At 37.0% G+C, this 20,578-nt stretch overlaps 1 protein-coding gene across 36 annotated transcripts in view; it reads right to left on the reverse strand.

The window, feature by feature from the left end:
- Nucleotides 1-20,578, reverse strand: part of NRXN1 (neurexin 1) — a 1,076,640-nt gene that overhangs the window by 307,925 nt on the left and 748,137 nt on the right. For all 36 annotated transcript variants that reach the window (XM_084793840.1, XM_084793855.1, XM_084793827.1 and 33 more), the window contains one exon: nt 9,955-10,136. In XM_084793840.1, coding sequence (XP_084649966.1) covers nt 9,955-10,136 — 182 coding nt within the window. The remainder of the gene's footprint in view (nt 1-9,954; nt 10,137-20,578) is intronic.

Below are 20,578 nucleotides of genomic sequence, written 5' to 3' on the forward strand. Positions count from 1 at the left end.
AATTTTAAATATGCATAGAAAAACAAATCAGTTAAATCTGTAACTGTAAATTTTATAAAACAAAATAATTGTGACAAAACATTAAATTCTGAGCTGAGAGGTGTAAGTAATAATTTATATATTTTAAAATGATAGTACCTTATGTAACTACTAGATAATGTAACATGACTTACATTTCAATTGGCTTGTATGTCAATTAAATAATGCTAGTGAGGTGATATTTGTAGAACGGGTAAGAAGCTGATAGGTAAGTGCATGTAAGTGCAAACATATAGTGAATACAGCACAGTTTTTATCAATGTTTTAACACTAGATGTTCATTAGAAGGTAGAGAGATTGGTTTCTCTAATGACCTAAGTTTGAGATGTATTTGAGACATCCATGTAGAGATGAGGAAGCAGGTAGAAATATCTATGTGTTGATTGGTGAAGGCAGGAGAGAAGTCAGTACCACAGACCAGTGTTTGGGAGGAGGCTTTGGTATGTGGTAAATAAAACTTCAAGAATTTTTTTTAACACTTAATCCAATCATTAGGAATCAGTTAAGTTTTTATTTTCTTCACTAAAGAATATTTTTGTCTCTCAAATTTGTATTTCTGCTTTTCATTGGGCAGGAAGGCTTATTAAATGGAAGAGGTCAGGGAGGACATTATTTTTCTTGATAGGAAGAGCCCATCTTCATGGTGTCTCCATAGAGACCTAGCAAGAACATGTTCTCTGATTGCAACAGAACATACCTCCTCAGAAGGACTAGGCCTGACTGGCAGAAAGGCTGAACAGCTTTGTCAGATAGTTTTAAGGCAGCAAAAACCTTGTTGGTGTTGTTGATGAAGAATCCTCATTCTGACAAATTGCCTCTCGCAGAAGGTTTCTAAGGCATCACAAGCTACATATTATGACCCTAAGATGTATGTTTCCACCAAAACAGTTTTCTCAGGCTCATGAAAATCACATTTATTTCCCTGTTGAAAGATTATAGTTCTGATTATTTTTGCCTGCTATTAACAGAAGCATTCCCTAGTATATTTACCTCAGTAATTTTCCTTTGTTTAGTGAAATAAAGCATTCAGGCTGGGCAGCGATAGCGCATGTCTTTAGTCCCAGCACTCAGGAGGCAGGGGCAGGAGGATCTCTGAGTTCAAGGAGATCCTGCTTTACAGAGCATAATAAACTGTTCACATTTGGCATGGCTCATTGTCAGCATCTGTAGAATTTTAGTGCACAGCATCACTATTCTCTTGCTTCCTAGTCTTTAGCAGACCTGTTTGCTATGTTATTTGCATTTTAAGAAAAATGACTACTGAGCATTTTGCTTATGACTTTCTATGCTTTTTGTGCAACAAAAGGCATTTTCCTGATTAGTGTGTAAATGACCTCTTATTCACTATGCATTTCTCAAAATAGTTATTAAGTCGGAAGCAGTGACTTCATCTCTTTTCTATCAATCTATATTGTTTCACAAAGCTTGCATCCTTAAGAAGCCACTTGCATATGTTTTAACAATGGCTCATCATTTCTTTCTGAAAAATACAGACCCAGTGTTATAAGAATGAACATATCATCACCTTCAGAACACAGACACTCTTAACTATTACTTCTTTATTTTATTTTATTTTATTTTATTAATTTATTCATATTACATCTCAGTGGTTATCCCCTCCCTTGTACCCTCCCATTCCTCTCTCCTTCCCATTTTCCCCTTACTCCCCTCCCCTATGACTGGGACTGAGGGGAACTTAACTATTACTTCTTAAGGTAACCCTATAGCATGGTAACCCCATAGTATCCAAATTGTTTTCAATTGTTAAATGGAAAAAAAACTGTTATTCAAACTAACTAATCAATTATCTACAGCATAAATTATGTTTTAGGTGACCCATTTCACAGTGTTAAATTAGCCTAAAGAATTGTTTCTTGGAGGTAGAGTTCTGGAAAATTCTTGATTACAGAAGAAAGGGAGGGGTCTTCAGTAGCTAAAAAGAATGTAACAAGATAATCTACTGTTGGAGGCTTGACACAATGCAGCAGTTAAGCACCTGGCCACTGCCTAATCACAGAGCATTTCAGGCCAGTCTGTACAGCTGGAGACTCACTAGAAAGCCACACATCAAGAAGAGATGAGACACAGGAAAAGATGATCTGTGGACCATATTTCCTCTAATAAGGGGCATGTTACCCAACTTTTCCAGCCATCCTCATAAATTCCACCGACCAGATCAGGAAGTGAGAATATTACAGGGGCAACTATGTAAACACTGAGCATAGAAACAGTGACCTTGCTGACTAAACTGCAACTGTTAAACATCAGTGAGAAGAAATAGTTTCAATAACATTGAAAAAGAGGACAGGAAAAACACATTTTTTAAGAAATGGGTTAGTACCTTTCATTAGACTAGAGAAAGAGAAGGGAAATGTGGAAGGTCCCCCAAAAGGAAACTCAGATGAGAAAGCGGAGTGTGCTTCATTTAAAGGAGAGAACTTGCCTTCGCTGTAAATAGGTTAAAGTCATCAGCGCATGGATGATTGCTTCTTATTATTACTGGACTGACATGATCAAAGAGGCAATTTTAGAAATTAATGATATCAAAGCATATAAAACAAACTGAAAAGTCTTCAAAATGGAGCTAGGAGGACAACTGAGCAGTCAAGGCAGAGTGCAAATATCTAAGTGGTAAACATGAACTGGGTAGGTAAAAGCTACCTTCTTAGATCACATTCTTTAAAAGTCTCAACAGAATTTCAGAGGAGAGAAGGTACTAGAAGCTAATTTACAGGAACTGGCTCAACAAAAGGACCACTAGTTGCTTTGGGGAAAAATGAGAAACCGCTTTAACTTCTGTAAAAGAAACTTGTGAGTTGTAAAATTCAAAACAACAAAAGCTGAGTCAACTCCTGCATGGAAAAAGAAAAGGAGGGGAAAAAAGTCAACAAAGCCAAGCATTATGAGTAAATGGGTGCTATAGGTCAGCAGCAGGGCTAATCAGGTGTGGGGTTTGAATAAAAATGGTCCCTCCTAGATTCATATATTGAACATTTGATAAGCAGTTTTGGGAGGTGTGGCCTTGTTGAAGAAGTTGTATCCTTGGGCCTGGATGTTGAGGTTTCAAAAGCCGACACCATTCCAACTTAATGATTGTTCTCTCTCTCTCTCTCTCTCTCTCTCTCTCTCTCTCTCTCTCTCTCTCTCTCTCTCTCTCTCTCTGCGTCTTGATGGTTGTCTCAACTTGTAAGCTGCTCCAGGGCCATTCCTACTTGCCTGTTGCTACGCTTCTTGCTACTAATGGTAATGGATCCATCCTCTAAAACTGTAGGCAAGCCTCCGTTCCATTCTTTCTTTTTGTAAGTTGCCTTGGTCATGGTTCATCTTCAGGGTAATAGAAAGATGATTAAGATGGCAGCTAAAATTGTGTACAGCCAAGTGACCTGATTTCCATCCTCTGAAACCACAGAGTAGATGGAAACAACTAGCATCTGAGAGTTCACAGATACACACACACACACACACACACACACACACACACACACACACACTGAGGAACAAAACAAACACAAAATGACAAATACGAAAACAATAAACCAAAAATGAAGAGGAAAAAGGAGGAGGAGAGGAGAAGAAAAGTTTCTCTTTGCCCTGTTATTTTTTCAGTATGTTCATAATTTGGCAGGGGTGTGTGTGACTGTGCTTCTAATGGTATTGCTTGGCCATTACCAAATTAAATATAAATAAATAAATAAATAAATAAAATTCTAGGGAGAGTTTCTTTCATGATTTATTTTTTGAAATTTAGTTTGAAACTCCCAAGGAAAAAAGAAAAGCGAGGTCTTTGCATCCATTAGGTTGGCCCTTTCCCAGCACAGTCTGGCACTAGCTATCCTCATAACCAATCGAAATTTGGGCATCACTTCACACATCTTCCCCAGAGATGACTTTGTCCTTCATACCTCAGCAGCTTGGATGACAAGAAATTTCCACCACATGGTGAAAAGCCATTATTTCAGTTTTTTAAAAATTCTATTCAAATTGGCATGTGTATTCTAATTAATTCATACAAAAACCAGGAAAACAAAACCATGTGAAATATCTACTGTACTTGACTTAAAGGGTTGGATTTAAATAGTATGTGGCAACATGGAACTCTCATAAATAAGTGCATCTGTTGGCTAAAAAGAACATTTCAATGTAGCAATATTTCAATTTTTAAAAGCCGGTGGGGAAATAATTGTGTTCTCTTGTGTTCATACTAGTATGCACCCACATATAATTATTGATTTAAAAAGCACATTTTTGTATTGAATGTTAGAACAGTAAGGCCATGTAGTCATGTAGCATGAATACAGACAGACAAAGATGAAAAGGGATAGGCATGAATCAATATCGGCAAGTTATTTAGAGGCATTTAATATTTACTATAAATACAATGCTTTAAGAGTATACTAAAAATGCTAATCAAGGGTATATTTGTAAATCAAAATCAATTAAGAGCTTGACTTCAAAACGTAGCTTCCACCCCAGCAAAGCACAAAGAAGAAACACTTAAGGCAAAAGTGTACAGCAATTCACTAGTGGAATTTAGGATGCTCTTTCATGCTCCCAAGATGAAAGTATTTCAAAGAACACTGCTCACTCACACTCTCCTCCACCTTCTCCGGTTTGGACAAGGCACCACTAATATCCACAGAAAGGATGGGTCCTCGTTTACACTAGCTTCTTTCCATAAACAGGGAGGTGTTAAAACTAATTTCCAATTAACCCCTGGAAAGTGATGCCTACAAGAGATGTTCTGAAAGTGACAATCTTGGTAAAATTACATGTTTCACCTGATAAAAATTATATGCTACAACTGACAAAATCAAACTTATTTCCATGTTTTTGCTCATTGCTTCTACGTATATATTTTTAATGGACTAAAAAGAAAATCCTCCAATATCACTAATTTAAACGTTAATGGTAGAACCCTTCACAAGTCACTTAAAAACAATTATTTATCCAGGGCTTGCACATGTAATTTCTAAGTAATGTCAACTTATTCATATCCACAAAACACCACAAGACCTGGGGCATAGATTCTCAGCAAATACAACGGGACCGGCTTAAAAGTTATAACAAGCCACATTTCCATATTTTGTATTAATCATCATTATTACAGATAGCATTCAGTGACATCAGAAAGTTTATCTGGAAGTCAGAGAAAAACATGAAATAACTAGAGAACCACTCATGATGAAATATGGCTACATAATAAATTGGGTAATTTTGAAGGAGAGATAAAATTATTTACCACATGCATTCTTAAAACAGCCAAAAAAATTCTGCATCGTGTATTTATAAAGTATTAACATCAATTTGAATACAGATTTCTATAAAATAATTATTACAAATTATTATACTTTTTATATTTTCAAAAGGAAGCTAAAAGATATTCTCAGAGTTATCTGGAAACCAGTGTCTATAGAGCTTTTTTAACTGAAAAGTTAAAGATTTATTCTTAACTTTTTCAATATTTAATTAATTTATTAATTCTTTCAGAAATTCTTATTAACTCTGCACTCCAAATCTTCACTATTTCCAATCTCCTCATAAACTCTTAAAATCAATAATCCATGTAGCTTTGAACTCTACACTGATGGTATTTATATTAATTCAACAAAAATCAAAGTGGGACACCTGAGTCAAAGCGAACTTTCTCCAAGTTGTTGTATTTTTTTAAGTTCATAGTTAATCAAAATTTAAATGTGATTACATTTTCCAGTGAAAGCAAACTTGATCACTCTGAAAAATGGGAAGGTAAGCCACACCAAATATTCAAATCTTCACTGAAATTATATGCCAATCAGACTTTCCCACTAGCTAATTGAAACAGCATTATACATTTTTAGCAAGAATGGAGCATCTTTTAATGATGCAATCAACCTTCTTGTTTATTGCCTCTATCAATTAAAGACAGAGCAAGATTTTTAGATGAGATCCATACAAAGTTTATACACTGCTGACTTGAAAAACTCACATGAAACTTCCTGGCAGTGTAATGGGTAGTTCTAACTTTAATATAGATATGACATATCACCTGTTTTACAAGTCAGCTTTAATCTGCTGTATTCTTAAACAAAACAAACAACACTGATATACTAAAACTCTACACACTGTTTTATTTTTAAATTTGATTCTGGGGGAAAAGCAGCAGAATCTATTTTGGAAAACCAGGATGAACCTGACATTTGTACTAATAATCAGATGAAACAATTCTTGAATGTTCTCAAACGTAATAATTAATATTAAGCACAGTTGCCAAGCATGCTGGCCGTAATCCCAGTTGTCAGGAGGCAGAGGTAGGAGGATCAAGTCATGGACAATCTGTCTCGAAAGCCACACCACCGCCCCTGCTTCACACACTGAGGAGAGAGGCCTCTGTCAGACAGCTCATCATGCATTTATTCTTTTCTCTTTCTTATTTCCCCTTACGTTGCTTTTCTACCTTCCTGGTTTTCGTTTTTCTCTTTACATTTTTCTTTTCCATTCTTTCAGAAATCCAGTTAAAAAGGGAATTAGAGGTACAGTTCTGTATTAAAACCAACATGCAAACCAAACCAAAAAACAACTTTGAGGTAATTTTAAACAAGGGCCAAAAAAAAAAAAAAAAAAAAAAAAAAAAAAGGCTTTTGAGCTCTAATGGCCAAACATGCTGCACATACAATAAGTAAAAAGGAGGGAGAGAGGTTTTCCTTTGTTGCACTTTAGACCATTGCTTGTCAGAGGGCAGTTATGCTAGGCTCCTGTTTGCAAGCATAGCAGAATATCATTAATGGTGTCAGGGATTGGCTCTCTCCCATGGGGTGGGTCCCAAGCTGGGCTAGTCATTGGCTGGCCATTCCCTCAATCTCTGTTTCATCTCTATTACTGAACATCTCATAGGCAGGATCAATTTGGTGTTGAAGATTTTGTGGGTGGATTGGTGGGGCTGGCCTGAAAAGTCCTGCCTGGATATAGGAGGTAGCGACTTCAGTCTTTATATACCACCTCCTAACACACAAGCACACAATCTCAGCTACAGTCGTCCTTATATCTTCCCAGGAGCCTACCTTGTCTGAGGTCTCCTGCTTATCTCAGAAATGCCTCCCCTCATCCATTTCCTTTCTCTCACCCAGCCCTCTCACCCCCACTCTGAGAGTCTCCATCTAGCAGCAGATGCTGAGAACCACAACCAAACATTAGGCAGAACTTGGGGAGACTTGTGGAAGAGTTGGAGGAAAGATAGAGCTAATCAGAGGGGACCACAAATCCATAAGAAGACCAACAGATACAATAGATCTAGGCTCATGGGGCATCACAGAGACTGAAGCCCAATCAAAAAGCATGTATGGTGTAGACCTAGACCCCCAACACATATGTAGCTGACAGGCAGCTTGGTCTTCATGGGGGTCCCCCCAGCAAGTGGAGCAGGGACTGTCTCTAACATGGACTCTGTTACCTGCTTTTGCATCACTTTCCCCTAGCTGGGCTGCCTTGTCTGACCTCAGCAGGAGAGGATGCACTTAGTTCTGATGAGTCTTGTTGTTCTAGGGCAGGCTGAGGGTCTCCCCTTTTCTGAGGAGAAGGAGAGGGGGGAAATGAGGAAGAGGGTGGGAGGGTGAGACTGGGAGGAGAGACGAGAGGGAGCTGCTATCCTGATATAAAGTAAATAAATTAATCAATTAATGAGGAAAAATAAGGCCGAGGCCTGGCTTTAGATAGTAGTGGGTAGGGCTGAATTTAACAGTGTTGAGAATCCCAGTAAAGTAGCATCGGTTCTCCATTAAGCTGTGGGGTCAAGGGAAATGTGAAGAATTTTAATCTGAGAAGGAAATTATGTAGCGATAACCACTGAATAAAAATACGAGTGGCCAGGCAAGGCCTAAAGGGGAAAGCTGGGAGGAAGGGAGGCAAAGAAACCTATGGCTAGAAGAAGAGCCATGCACGACACATACTGGGGCAGACAAGGAGAACATCAACTCTTTACTTCAAAGGAAGTTTAAGCTTATACTTGGTCAGAATTGGAAAGAAAAGGCCAACACTGTAGACCAGTCTCTTGGTCTGTAAAACAAACAGCAGTAGTTTGAGTAATCCAATAACAGCTCCTTACCACTACAGAGAAATCATTGCACAACCTTTCTCAGGCTAAAGGTGTAATTGGCTACAGATCAATAAGTAATTTCTCTTAGAAGGACAAAAGTCTTGATATATGTTTATACACACACACACACACACACACACACACACACACACACACACAAACACATATGAATGAAATAGCAAAATCCTTAAGTCAGAGCCCAGCAAATATATTTTGAAAATCAAGATTACTCTAAACAGCAAGATTTCTTAGTGCCCTGTGAAGTTTATCTCAACTGATCAGTTATTTATGATGCTATAAAAATCCAAATGCTTTCAATTTTGATTGTTAGGCATTTGCTGAAAGGCAACTGAAATTACTTTCCAAGGGTTGCCATTTTATGACAAGTGCATTTTGAATGGAAATTTACAATGGTTCAATAATGGTTGTGCTGAGGTGTTATTTTCTGTTTATTTTTTCCCTTAAGATTAGTAATGAATTTGGCTCTTGTGGTCAATGTGAAACTTTACCTGACTTATTGGAATTTCTAGAAATCTAGTGTAAAAATAAGATTAAGAAAAATGAGTGCAGTCCTTTGGAATTAAAACCTTGTCAATCTGTGGCAATGTAGTGTGGTGACTGGTAGTTTTCCTAATTAGTTTAGGATCAATGCCTGGGGCCAGTTTCTATCAAGAAAGACAATGCTGACCTGATCAAACACCCTGTGGGGACTTAGTACTTGGTAAAGGCAAACATGGAGGGGTAAACATAAGGAAAGCAGATCAAATTTCTACAATCAGGAGAATGAGACAAAGAACAATACTCATGCATAACATAACATAGAGGCTGGAGAGGTTTATCTGTGTCTGAAACTTTAAGAGGGAAGACTGTAGATGAGGCAAGAACCACCTGGAGTTTTGGGTTGCTGGGGTGTCTTTAATGCTCCTGGCGATGGACCCCTGGGCCTTACACGTGTTACACAAGCACTGTACCACTGATGCGCACGTCCAGACCTAGAGTTCTGAGGATGGTAACTTTCCCAGGTTTTGACTTTGCTATATGGAAAAATGCTACTCTCCCTTAGCAGTTAATGTATGTATTCTTCTTCATGAGAGACACAGAGAACTGAGGAAATGAAGAATCACAACTGTACTTTGCAATACGTTAAAAGTAGGGATGGCTAGACGAGCCTGAACTGTAACGTCTGAGTGGAAACTAAGGCTAAGGCCTCTCTTTCATAAGCTACTGTTCACCTTTTACTATGCACCAGCTAAATTTGTATATGAAGTTCGGCAGGGATGAGACAGAAAAAGAACATTTCTCGGAACTTTCCAGACAGCTATCAAAGCTAGTACAAAATGACCCAGAAACAATCATGTTTGCCATTTTCACATCCCCAACTTAAATTTTCACATCCTTAAAGTTCGCTTCCTTCATTCCTCCCACACCATATAACTTTAGACCATTTCTACTCTGGCAAGGAAAGAGGTAAGAACACTGAATCTTTGGATACCACCAATACTACAACCCCCTGCATTCAACCAGATGGTACAGTGCTACTGAGCCATAACTTACCTTATTAACTTGAAAAATCTGCCTAGAGCACAAAACTCACTCCAAAATGTCTTTGCAAGCACAAATCTGCTTTGATTTCAGACTCAAAAGTAAAAAATAACTTTCCTCCTATTGTGAAGTACATGCTAACAAACAGAAGCACTAGCATTTATTAGCTTCATCGCATATTCATATTGCATTTGATGGGAATATTTACGAATATAAGTATATATATTTATATAGACACACACACATATATATGAATAAAGGTAATGGTAGAAAGGAATTTCTAAGTCTTATTAAAAATTACTTACTATGTGCAGCTCAAGGTAGTCACCCAGGCCTGAGGAACTGTCCACTCGCACCAGCACTGCTTCCTTCTGAACGGTGCTAAACCCTATGGCCAGCCTGTCTGCTCGTGTACTGGGTCTGTCATTAGGAGGCCACTTATATGTGATCTGTCCACCACCTTTGCTAAAGATATATGTTGTCCCAGCTGTAAAACAAAATACAAATCCCATTAGTATCAATGCACCAAGTCTATCTTCCTGATAGCATGTTGATCTAACAATAAAATGTTGATGTTACACACAAAACTAAGGCAACACAAATGGTAGATTTCAATGGAACTTGCTCGAGAAAGAGAACAGAGGTTTTTTTTTTTAACAGAAACAGAGAAGCCACTCAGTTTTTAATGCACTGATTAAATCCTTCAGCAGGTGCTGCAGAACCAATGGCAGACTTCGGCTTTCTCAGTTGAGATGGACAAGCATGCAATGTAATGGTCTTTCATTTTTTTCCTGCCAGTTTCTAAGAATTCATTTAGGATGAAACATTGATGGAGGCTTTAGAAGGCATCAGTAACATGTATCAACTTGTTTCTGAAAAGGGCTGCATGAAGATGTGGCAGGGTCAGTCAGCACAGGGGAACAAGCAGCAGCAAACAGACTACAAATCAAGTTTATATGGGGAAAGGGTCTCGTCACATATGACATAAGATAGCTTATGAATTGACACCCTCAAACCGCAGAAGTCATGTCAACACAGACACAGCCCACTCATGGAAGTCAGGTCTTAATTAACATGCAGCATCTAAGGTCTGTAAAACAACCCAGCATCCTAGAGAAGCCCTCACCTCCTTCACTCCCTCCGGGTAAATATTGGTGTGACAGTATGGAAAATAATGCTATGCTCTCAGCCATGAGTGTTAAAATTATATTATAGGTTGAAGATTCCAGACATTATGCAATTTATATAGATTCCCACGTTGCTCCATCTCTCATTGATCACAAGGAATCCCATGAAAAAGAAGAGATTTCAGAAGAAAAGTATGTAAAAGAGAATAAATGAGCTGAAGCGATGGCTCTGTAGTTACAAGCACTTTCTGCTCCTGTGGAGAACCCAGCTTCTATTCCTAGTACTCAGACAGTGACTCATAACCATCCATAACTTCCAGCTCCAACACACCCAATGCCTTCCTCTGACTTCTGCATGCACCAGGATTATTGGATACACATGACAGGCATACGTGCAGTGCAGGCACAACATCCATACATAAATAAAAAGAATAATCAGAGAGTGGGAGAGAAAGAGAGGGACTTAGAAGTAGATCTGAACATATCAGTCTATATGTCTCACTACGAGGGACACTAAATAGAAAAATCATCAGTTTAAAGCCCACCTGGACCATAGACTGAATTTATACATAGCCTGAACAATGTAGTAAGACCCTGTCTTAGAAAAGGCCTAAGGATGTTCAGGGTAAAGTTTTCACCCAGCAAATGCAAAGCAATATGTTCGATCTGCAGTGAGAGAGAAAGAAGGGGAGGGAAGATTAAAGGAAGGGAGGACAGGACAGGGGAGGGGTAGGGAGGGGAAGAAGAAGTTTGTCCATTGGCTGGAATTAGAATGTGAAACATCTTCCATTAGTTCATGAATTTAAACATTTGGTCCCAGGTAGTAGCAGCATTTTGTCAAGTTATAGAAACTTAAGAAGGGGAATTTTGCTAGAAGTGAATCATGAGGTGTGGGCCCTGAGGTCTCACAACCTTCTTCTACTTCCTGTCTGCCCTCTGCTTCCCAAACTAGGCGCTTGAGACTCTTCTAGCCATCTTCCTCACCATTGTGTCCTGAGCCTGCAAACTGTGACCAAAATAAACTCTTTCTTCCGTAGGTTTCTTTTGTCAGACAGAGAGAAGTACCTAATAGGCCTTTTATGTTTTATTTCCCCAGAAGTTCAGTCGTCCTAATAATACTAAGCAAGTGGTCTTTTTTTCTGCCTCGCTATTTGTTATTTTTGAAGATTATTAAGTTTCTTCTAACTGTTTAGTAGCATGTCAATAAAAATAGAATATATGAGAAAAGGGCTGTAGCAGTTATATAATTGTGACTAGTGAAGACACTAACTTATTAACTTTCTTATTTCTTTAATGCATATGAAATAAGGAATGCTCCAAACCAGAGATTTGCTTTATTAAAAAAAAAACAGCAAACCTATCTGAAAAGCCCATATTCTCTCAGAATTATCCAAAAGAAGCCATGTTGCAAATAACATTGGCTTACAATACCTGGTACATTTTTTGTATTTATTTACTCACCTATTTATTTATGTATTTATTAATTGTTATAATTGCATTTTGAGACAGGATTTCATTCAGGTTGGCTCCAAAGTCCTGTCTCTGCCTCCCACATGTTGGGATTATAGCCAGAGCTTTCACACCTGGCTATGAACTTAAAAAAAAAACATTTTCATGATGATTTTGTCATTCCTTCTATATAGGATGAGTATCCTACATTATATTTGAGGAAGTTCAGTTATAATAATTAGCTTCTTTGCTAAAGTCACACATTTGGTTAAATGGTAAAGCTAGTTACAACCTGTATACTAGCCTTCTGCCCTACGATATGTGTTTTTTTTTCTTACACTACTGTTTCTATTACACCAACAAAAGCAGAAAAAAAGTTAATTGGATATATCAATCTACTGCATCAAACCCAATCGTCGCCTGTTAGTGTCTCTTATTCGCAGTGACATTTTCACCTGATGACTATGTGCTTTCTTTCTGCCTCACAATGCTGGAGCATACAGACTAATATTGCTGAGGTTTCTTCTCAAAGTTCTCTAACTATAAATGTTTCTAAGTGTTTCATTATTGGCCTGAAGATATTCATCTAAATATCTAAATAATGCTAAAATAAATATTCACAATTTCTATTAACCATGTATTCACATTGATTCCTGGACACCAGCAATGTACCAGCTGCTCATTCCTGTATATGATAACTTTATGATTCTTTAGGTTTCACTAAAAAAACACAAACATGGTAATTAATTCTCAACTCTTTTTTTCTGCAGGTTTATCTAAATGGGACTTTCTTTGTGTAAAAACTACCATGCACACATACCACGTACACTATACTGAGTGTAAACTCAACAGCAAAATAAAGAAAAAAATTAGACTAGGCTTGGCTCATCTGCTCACCCCTACATACATGCTGACTTCTTTTCTAAAGCTATGTTGGTAGGAAACATATAAAAATCTTATATATTCTTAAGTCTCTCCTTCTACCCAGATGGAAAATCTTCTTTATAATCAAACACAGTGGGCTGTTGGGCTGAAATTTCAGAATAAAATTCTTTAGGTATATGTTTGTGCAAATTACAAAGTTGGCATGTTTCATGCACTAGGAGAACTTAGAAATGATGAATATAAACTCTGGCTTGGGCTAGACCTAGTTTCAAATTCCAGCTGTATCATTGATTACCCACAGGACCACGAGCTAAGGACTTATTTTTATACATTAATATTTAGTACTTCCTGTTTGAAAAGATAGATGAGAACAGCAGCACTGTCTTATAGGACTTCTGTAAGTATATGAGAGGGTTCACAGAAGCACCTGGGCAGCTACATTCTAGCATATGATGAGTGTTCAGGGGAGAGAGAGACAGAGAGAGACAGAGAGAGACAGAGAGACGGAGAGATAGTTTATGTCTGCATGTGTACTCCCAAACCTCACGGAATTATAAATAATAATGTTGCAACAGTTCTGACTTATTTTAATATAAGTACTTTGTGAAAATTTGCATTTATTTTAAATTTGTTTTCAAACCAATCATCTTAAATGAAAGACTTTTGTACATCACAATTTTTATTCACTCTGTATTTCATACTGTGGGTTAACACTGTTCTTTACATAAATATTTCCTATTAGTGCTATTTACTTTCACTAATAGAAGTGATATTAGATTACATCACATGGGAGTTTTAGTGAAGCACAGAATATCGCCTCACCACCATAAATCACCTAGCAAGGCCATACTATAGCACAAGGCAAATAGTCACTTGATTATTAAGTAAATACACCTACAAAAATAGAGCTAGAGTCTAGCTTTATTTTAAAGTGTTTATTCTTATAACAGAGGTGTTATTTTTGTCTGAGTGATTTTAGAGAGATGGAAGCATATCACAATGACAGTTCTTTTTTTTTTAATTAATTTATTCATATTACATCTTGATTGTTAGCCCTTCCCCTGTTTCCTCCCATTCCTCCCTCCCTCCCACTTCCCCCCTTCTCCCCTCCCCTATGTCTGTGATTGAGGGAGACTTCTTCCCCCTATGTATGCTCTAAGATTATCGAGTCTCTTCTTGGTAACTTGCTATCCTTCTTCTGAGTGCCACCAGGCCTCCCCATCCAGGGGACATGGTCAGAAAAGGGGCACCAGAGTTCACGTGAGAATCAGATCTCACTCTCCACTCAACAGTGGAGAATATCGTGTTCATCGGCTAGGTCTTGGTAGGGGTTCGAAGTTTACTGCCTATTTCTCCTTGGCCTTAGTTTGAGGAGGACCCCAGGACCCAGATCTGCCTGTCATAAAGTTCTTCTTGTAGGTTTCCAGGACCCTGTGGTCCTATTATTTCCCCATTCTTCCATGCTACTCTCGCCTAAAGACTCAATAGGATGTCCTCTCCTCTGACCCACTTTCTTGGTAAGTAAGGTTTTTCATGGAGTGAGTTCACCCAGAAGCAAAAAGAGACAAACGGTATATACTCACTTATATCAAAACACAATGACAGTTCTAAGCTTTATGGAAGAGTAGGAAGGATGTGCTGCTTTGATTACTTATGCATGTTTCTAGGTGCCAAGCATTAATCCATCAGTGAGTAAAGACAAATTGAACTTGGCATCCATCACCACACTAAAATGTATGGATGATGCAAACTTAAAGTGGTTTTTAGCAATCTCTCCACTTAATGTCTTGCAGCAATCTCTATTACTCACCCTAAATTCATTAACAAAGCTGGCACCATCAATCCACATCCTAGAATGTCAACATACTTTTGCTGAAATAAGTATTTGCAAATGTTATACATGAGTTTTGTATGCATTGTCTGTGATGTTTTAAGAAATATTTTCAGCTCTTATTGAACACTGCTATGTACATGAAGGACATACCCTTTCTACCTATTTTCTTATCATCTGAGTCCCATCTCAGACTCACTTTGTTTCAGCAAATCTCATATATTCCCCTAATGTATCGAAGCCTTCTGAAAAAGAAATCCAATCAGCATGCACAGGGCTGTTCAGTTATTGGTCGCTCCAGATCCTTGCTACATATAAAATAATATAATTAACTTCTGAAATGATTAGCTTCTAACTCATACGTATATGAATAAAAGGTTTTTTTGAAGTCCTATAATACTTCAAATGTTATCCTGTAACCAACACGAAACATTCAGGCCATTATATTTCCATGAAATACAACAGCAATATAATACTTTATCTAGAGAAAGTTACCAGGCTATCAGATGAAAATTAAAATAATTATAAATGACAGCTTTTGTTCCTCCTATAAGTACGTTAATATTCTATTCTTAACTCTTGTTGCAGGACATTGATCCCATTGTGAGCCCCAAGATTGAGAACTGTAAAAATCTGTTTCTAGTGGTGTGGCTCAGCCCTTGCACACATCTTTAATGCAAGAATTTTCTGTACACAGGATTAAATAAAGTTAACCCTGGTCAAGAGGCTGAGCAAGCAACCAGCTGACAGGGACTGAAAGGATAAAGATTGAAGGAAGGGTATGTAAGAGCATGTGGAGAAAAATAAAAGGATTTTGGATTTTGAATTTTTCCTTCTGCGATGTGAATTGAGTAGAAAAGCTTTCTCCTTCTAGGACATCAGCTGAATAGGAAGATCAGCTGGGGTGCTTTCTCTGTCTCTCCGAGCTAGTAAATTTTCAACCCAAGATCTACCTCCTGAATCTTCACTGGTAAAATACAATGGTTTGGATTTTACTGTTTTAACAGTAACAGAATTTGTTGAGCATTTTTAACATATGGGACATATTCTTTGGATTAAAGAATGTAGACCGATAAAATGATAAAAAAAAAAGATACTACCTTAAATTATGAAAAAGTATAAGAATAACTATAAAGTCACTAAATTGTGAACTATACAATAATATTAATAATTATTAGAAACAACAGCTAATAACATATCATTCTCTCTCTAAATAACTGTGAAAATGTTCTTGTTCACAGGAATTATTCTATGAAATCAAAGCCCTGTTATATTTTCAACGTTAATTTTACCAGGAATAAAAGACACACACAAGACTACATTTCATTATAAAAGATTAAAAGTATCAAAAGTATACTTAGAGCAATGGACAAACTCATTGTATGTATATCAACAGACTAGAGGAAAGAATAGAGCAATTAGGTCTTTAGTAAGGAAAAAGAAAGAAAGACGCCAGTAAGTGGAATTGTTAGCTACTTGTCCCAGACTCCTGATCAAAATAAAAATAAATAATTACCTAATAATAGTAGTCTTATCAGAGTAGCTCAGTATGATATTTAGGTTGGACAGAGAGGTAAATCTGCATGTTTGTATGTTCTATCAGAAGCCTAAGTTCCTAAAATAAAGAAAAAATCTATAAATGTTGTTTGTATTTACTCAGATGATGGGATGAGATAGAAGTCATACCCAGTCTTTACTAATACATGGCTTGGGCTGAGCCCAGAGCCTTTCTATATAAATATCCCTAGGTCTAGGCCTGGAAATGTCTAACCTCCATACAGTCTAATTCTTTCAAGCCTGGACCTTGAAGGCTTTGGCTTCCCGACTCTGTCTTCTAGCCTAGACCCAGAATGTTTTCAGCTCTGAGGCTTAGTGCTGAATAAACCCACCCTTTCTCTGTGAACGCAACTCAGTTGTTCTGGCCTAACCCCTCTCGAAGCTGACTGACTCAAACAGGCTTCTCACTGAATTGCTCTGCTTGGAAAAACTGCCTCTGAACTCCATAAACTGAACTGCAGAAATGCAACTGCCCTCAACTAAACAGTACTGAACTGCCCACACTGAACTCAACCAAACTCCAGGGGAACTGGACTACTCACCTCCTCTTCACTGTCCCTGAGCAGCTCCTAAGTATCTTCTCTTTTCTGTCTGTTCTACTGAGAGTTGGCCATAACCTATCTCTGACTTGTTCTGTCAAATCTTTCTCCGACTCATCCCTTTGCCTGTCCCTCAGTTAGATGTCATTGTTTTGGATTAAAGCTGTGTAACTAAGGTGTGTCTGTATTCCAACCAAAGGGATTAAAGGTGTATACTAAGGTCATGTCTTATTTCAGCCAGATCACACAGACCTAGATCTTTGGATGTGATTCCTTGCCAGAGTAGTCATGTCGCTAGATTAAAATTCCTTTACAAAAAAAAAAAACTCCTTTAAAAACTTTTTTAAAAAGTAAGTTGCTGAATTTTACTAAACTGAATATTGACTATAAGAGCTAAGGAGAACTCTGTCCATGCACTGGAATTCCCTCAGGTGGTACTGGAGAGTGAGTGCAGATGGCAATCAGAGGCCTGGTTATGAAAACAGAGAGAGGGATCCAGAGAGTCAGCCTTAGCAAGTTTCAACTCCTCCCAGGCCAAGACACCATTTCAAAGTGAAAACGATGTGTGCTTGCTCAGTAAGAAGTTTCCATCAAATAAAACTATCAAGAAAATGAAATGGCAGAAAGCCATCATGGCTTCTATGAAGTCAGGACTCATTTCTCTCAGATAATTCAAATAGTAATTGTGCATTTCAAGAAAGCCATAAAGAAAGTTTGCTTTGCTATTGACCTAAAACTTTTAACTAATAAAAATTATTTTCTAATAAAAATCTGTATGTTGTTTGGACTGACTATCATGAAAATATCTACAGCATCTCTATATATTACCATTGATATTTATGAACATTTATTTCCATAATGCAAGTATGTTCCTCTGTGAGACCTAAAATTAATAGTTTAGGTTGTAAATAGATACATAAATTAGTCTTACTAATAACCTTGACATGTATTCAGAAAAGCCACAGAAAGGTACATTTTCTGTGCTAGTAACCATGGATATGTCTAAAGTCTCAACAAGATCAGCAAGGCTGAGGTAAGTAGCCCTCAGAGAAGACCCACTGTATGATTTAGACACTACAAGTAGAAGAAGATGTAATTGGTATTCACTGATAATCTATAAAGCCAAGACTACCCTATCAATAACTCATGTCAATTGCATTAATCTGAATAGTCATTTTGTTTTACTCTTCACTATAAAGGAATTTATTTAAATGAATGAAACCCTCTGTTTTCTCATATTAAAGAGGCCTTCAAAAACTGATGATGGTTAAGTTTCAGTTAATAGAGTCTTTAAAACTAAAATACCAATAATAAATAATAATAATATGACTGCATATGCATTACTATATGTACATATATACATATATATTCTCAAATTAAAGTCAAGTACATTGCTAAGCATTCAAGCCAGTAAGTACTATTTCAAAGCTCTATGCAGCAAGTAACCAGTCATGAGCAGTGCTTTGCAGGATCTTTCTATGTTTCAAACATACTAAGGACCGAGTCTAAGGCACTGAATATATTAGAGTAGGGATTTCACATTGTACTATATTCCCAGTTGTAGTTTTACATTATATTTTGAGACAAAGTTCTACTAAATTGTGCAGTCTGTCTTGAACTCACTCTGTATACGACTCTGGCCTTGAACATGTGCTCTTTCTAACTTAGCCTCCTGAGTAGCAAGGATTGCTACCAAGCCTAGAGCAACCAAATTTTCTTCTAAAAACACTTGCTGTTTTTTCTTGAACATGTTATTGAAACAATATCCCCTCTAGGAATACTTGTGCTCTACAGTTTGAACTTCCAAGTGAGACAAACTTTCTCAAAGATCAAATTCAAGTCATAACTATGACTGAGAATAAAAAGAAGAAAGTGGTAGACTTTATACCAGTCAGATGAAGGAATCCCATAAAGTGATCTAGAACTAAAAATAAAATCAAGTGAAGTAACTATAAATGAGTAACCCTGGTAACATTGAATGTGTATGTCTTCCTTTCTAAAACTAGGCTTCCTAAAGCACTTAGTGAACTGTATTAAAATGTCTTTGGAACATATTTCAAATCAATTTGTATTAGAGATATAAGCCTCATGGATAGGGAGAGAAAAAAATCACACCATCAGGTTATGAAAAATCTTATTTTTAGGAACGTTAACTAAACTAAGAAAGCTTTTTAGCAATTTTTCCTTTTTATTAAATATTTTATATATACACTTATATTATTACACATATATACAGTAAACTACATACAGAAAGAAGAATCATGACAAAATCAGGAATTATATATATGTTACATTCTTGGTGTTTTGGCTATTTGTGTTTGGTAACCTTGAAAAAAAGTCTTTTCTATTTGGGGCATCTAAAATTCTGAATATAAAGCAATATCTATCATATATCGTCATTGTAAACTTAAAGCATCTATCTAGATGTAAAAACATGTTAACCCCTAAACAACTAAGCTTAATTGTACAACTAAACTATCTGGTCTTCAACCCATTCCGAGACTTGAGAAGGAATAAAATTGATTACCTGAGTATGCCAGGAGTGCAGGTTAATAGCTTTACAAATGAGAATATGAAAGAGACAGTTTGCTAGCTGAATAGTCACCCAAAACTCTCTGTAATATTGGAGCATCATATTCAGCCTTCTGGCCCAATATATGGACATATTTGTGAGGCAGGAACTTTTGAGGGCTTGCTTACCCTGTCTTGGCAGAGTTTGGCCGTTGACTTTGCCTGCATCCAAGCTGGTCTGTTTTTAGGCAGAATACTGTCTGTGATAGAAATGAGGACATTTTGCCAAGTGGCCTGTTTGGCATTTTGAAGCCATCTCTATAAGGAGGTTCTTTGATGTTCATCATCCTCTGTGAGGTAGGCTGGGTGTTGCCAGGAGTTAACCTATCTCATTGTCAGATAATCTTTAAAATAATAAAAACATTTTAAATGCTCTATTCTGTATGTCTCTGAGGTTTTTTGTAGACCTTATCTAACTATTTTACCTTATCTTTCTATAGAATAATATCTATCTGTTTCACCTAGCACTAAGTGCCTTTATAGAGAAACTGGAGAGATGCCATACTAGCAAATTAACAGCACACCTGAAAGCTCTAGAATAAAAAAAAAAAAAAAAGCAGACACACCCAAGATGAGTAGACAGCTAGAAATCATCAAACTCAAGGCTGAAATCAATAATTTGGAAACAATTCAAAGAGTCAATGAAACCAAGAGCTGGTTCTTTGAGAAAATCAACAAGATTGACAACTAAATAAACTAAATAAAAGGCAGAGGGAGAATACCCAAATAAACAAAATCAGAAAGACATAACAGCAGACACTGAGAAGATCCAAAGAATCAACATGTCTTACTTCAAAAGCCTATATGCCATAAAATTTGAAAACCTAAATGAATTGGCAAATTTTTAAAAATGAGTGAACAGAAGTTATCTTTTGCACAAATTTCAATTGACTCATTTCAACCTTTAATTGTAAATGCTCTGAAAACTAATTTAAAATAGAAATTGCTTAAGCAAAATAGGCAAATCTCA

The sequence above is a fragment of the Acomys minous genome (genome assembly GCF_964271855.1).
Source record: "Acomys minous genome assembly, chromosome: 8".
NCBI lineage: Eukaryota > Metazoa > Chordata > Mammalia > Rodentia > Muridae > Acomys > Acomys minous.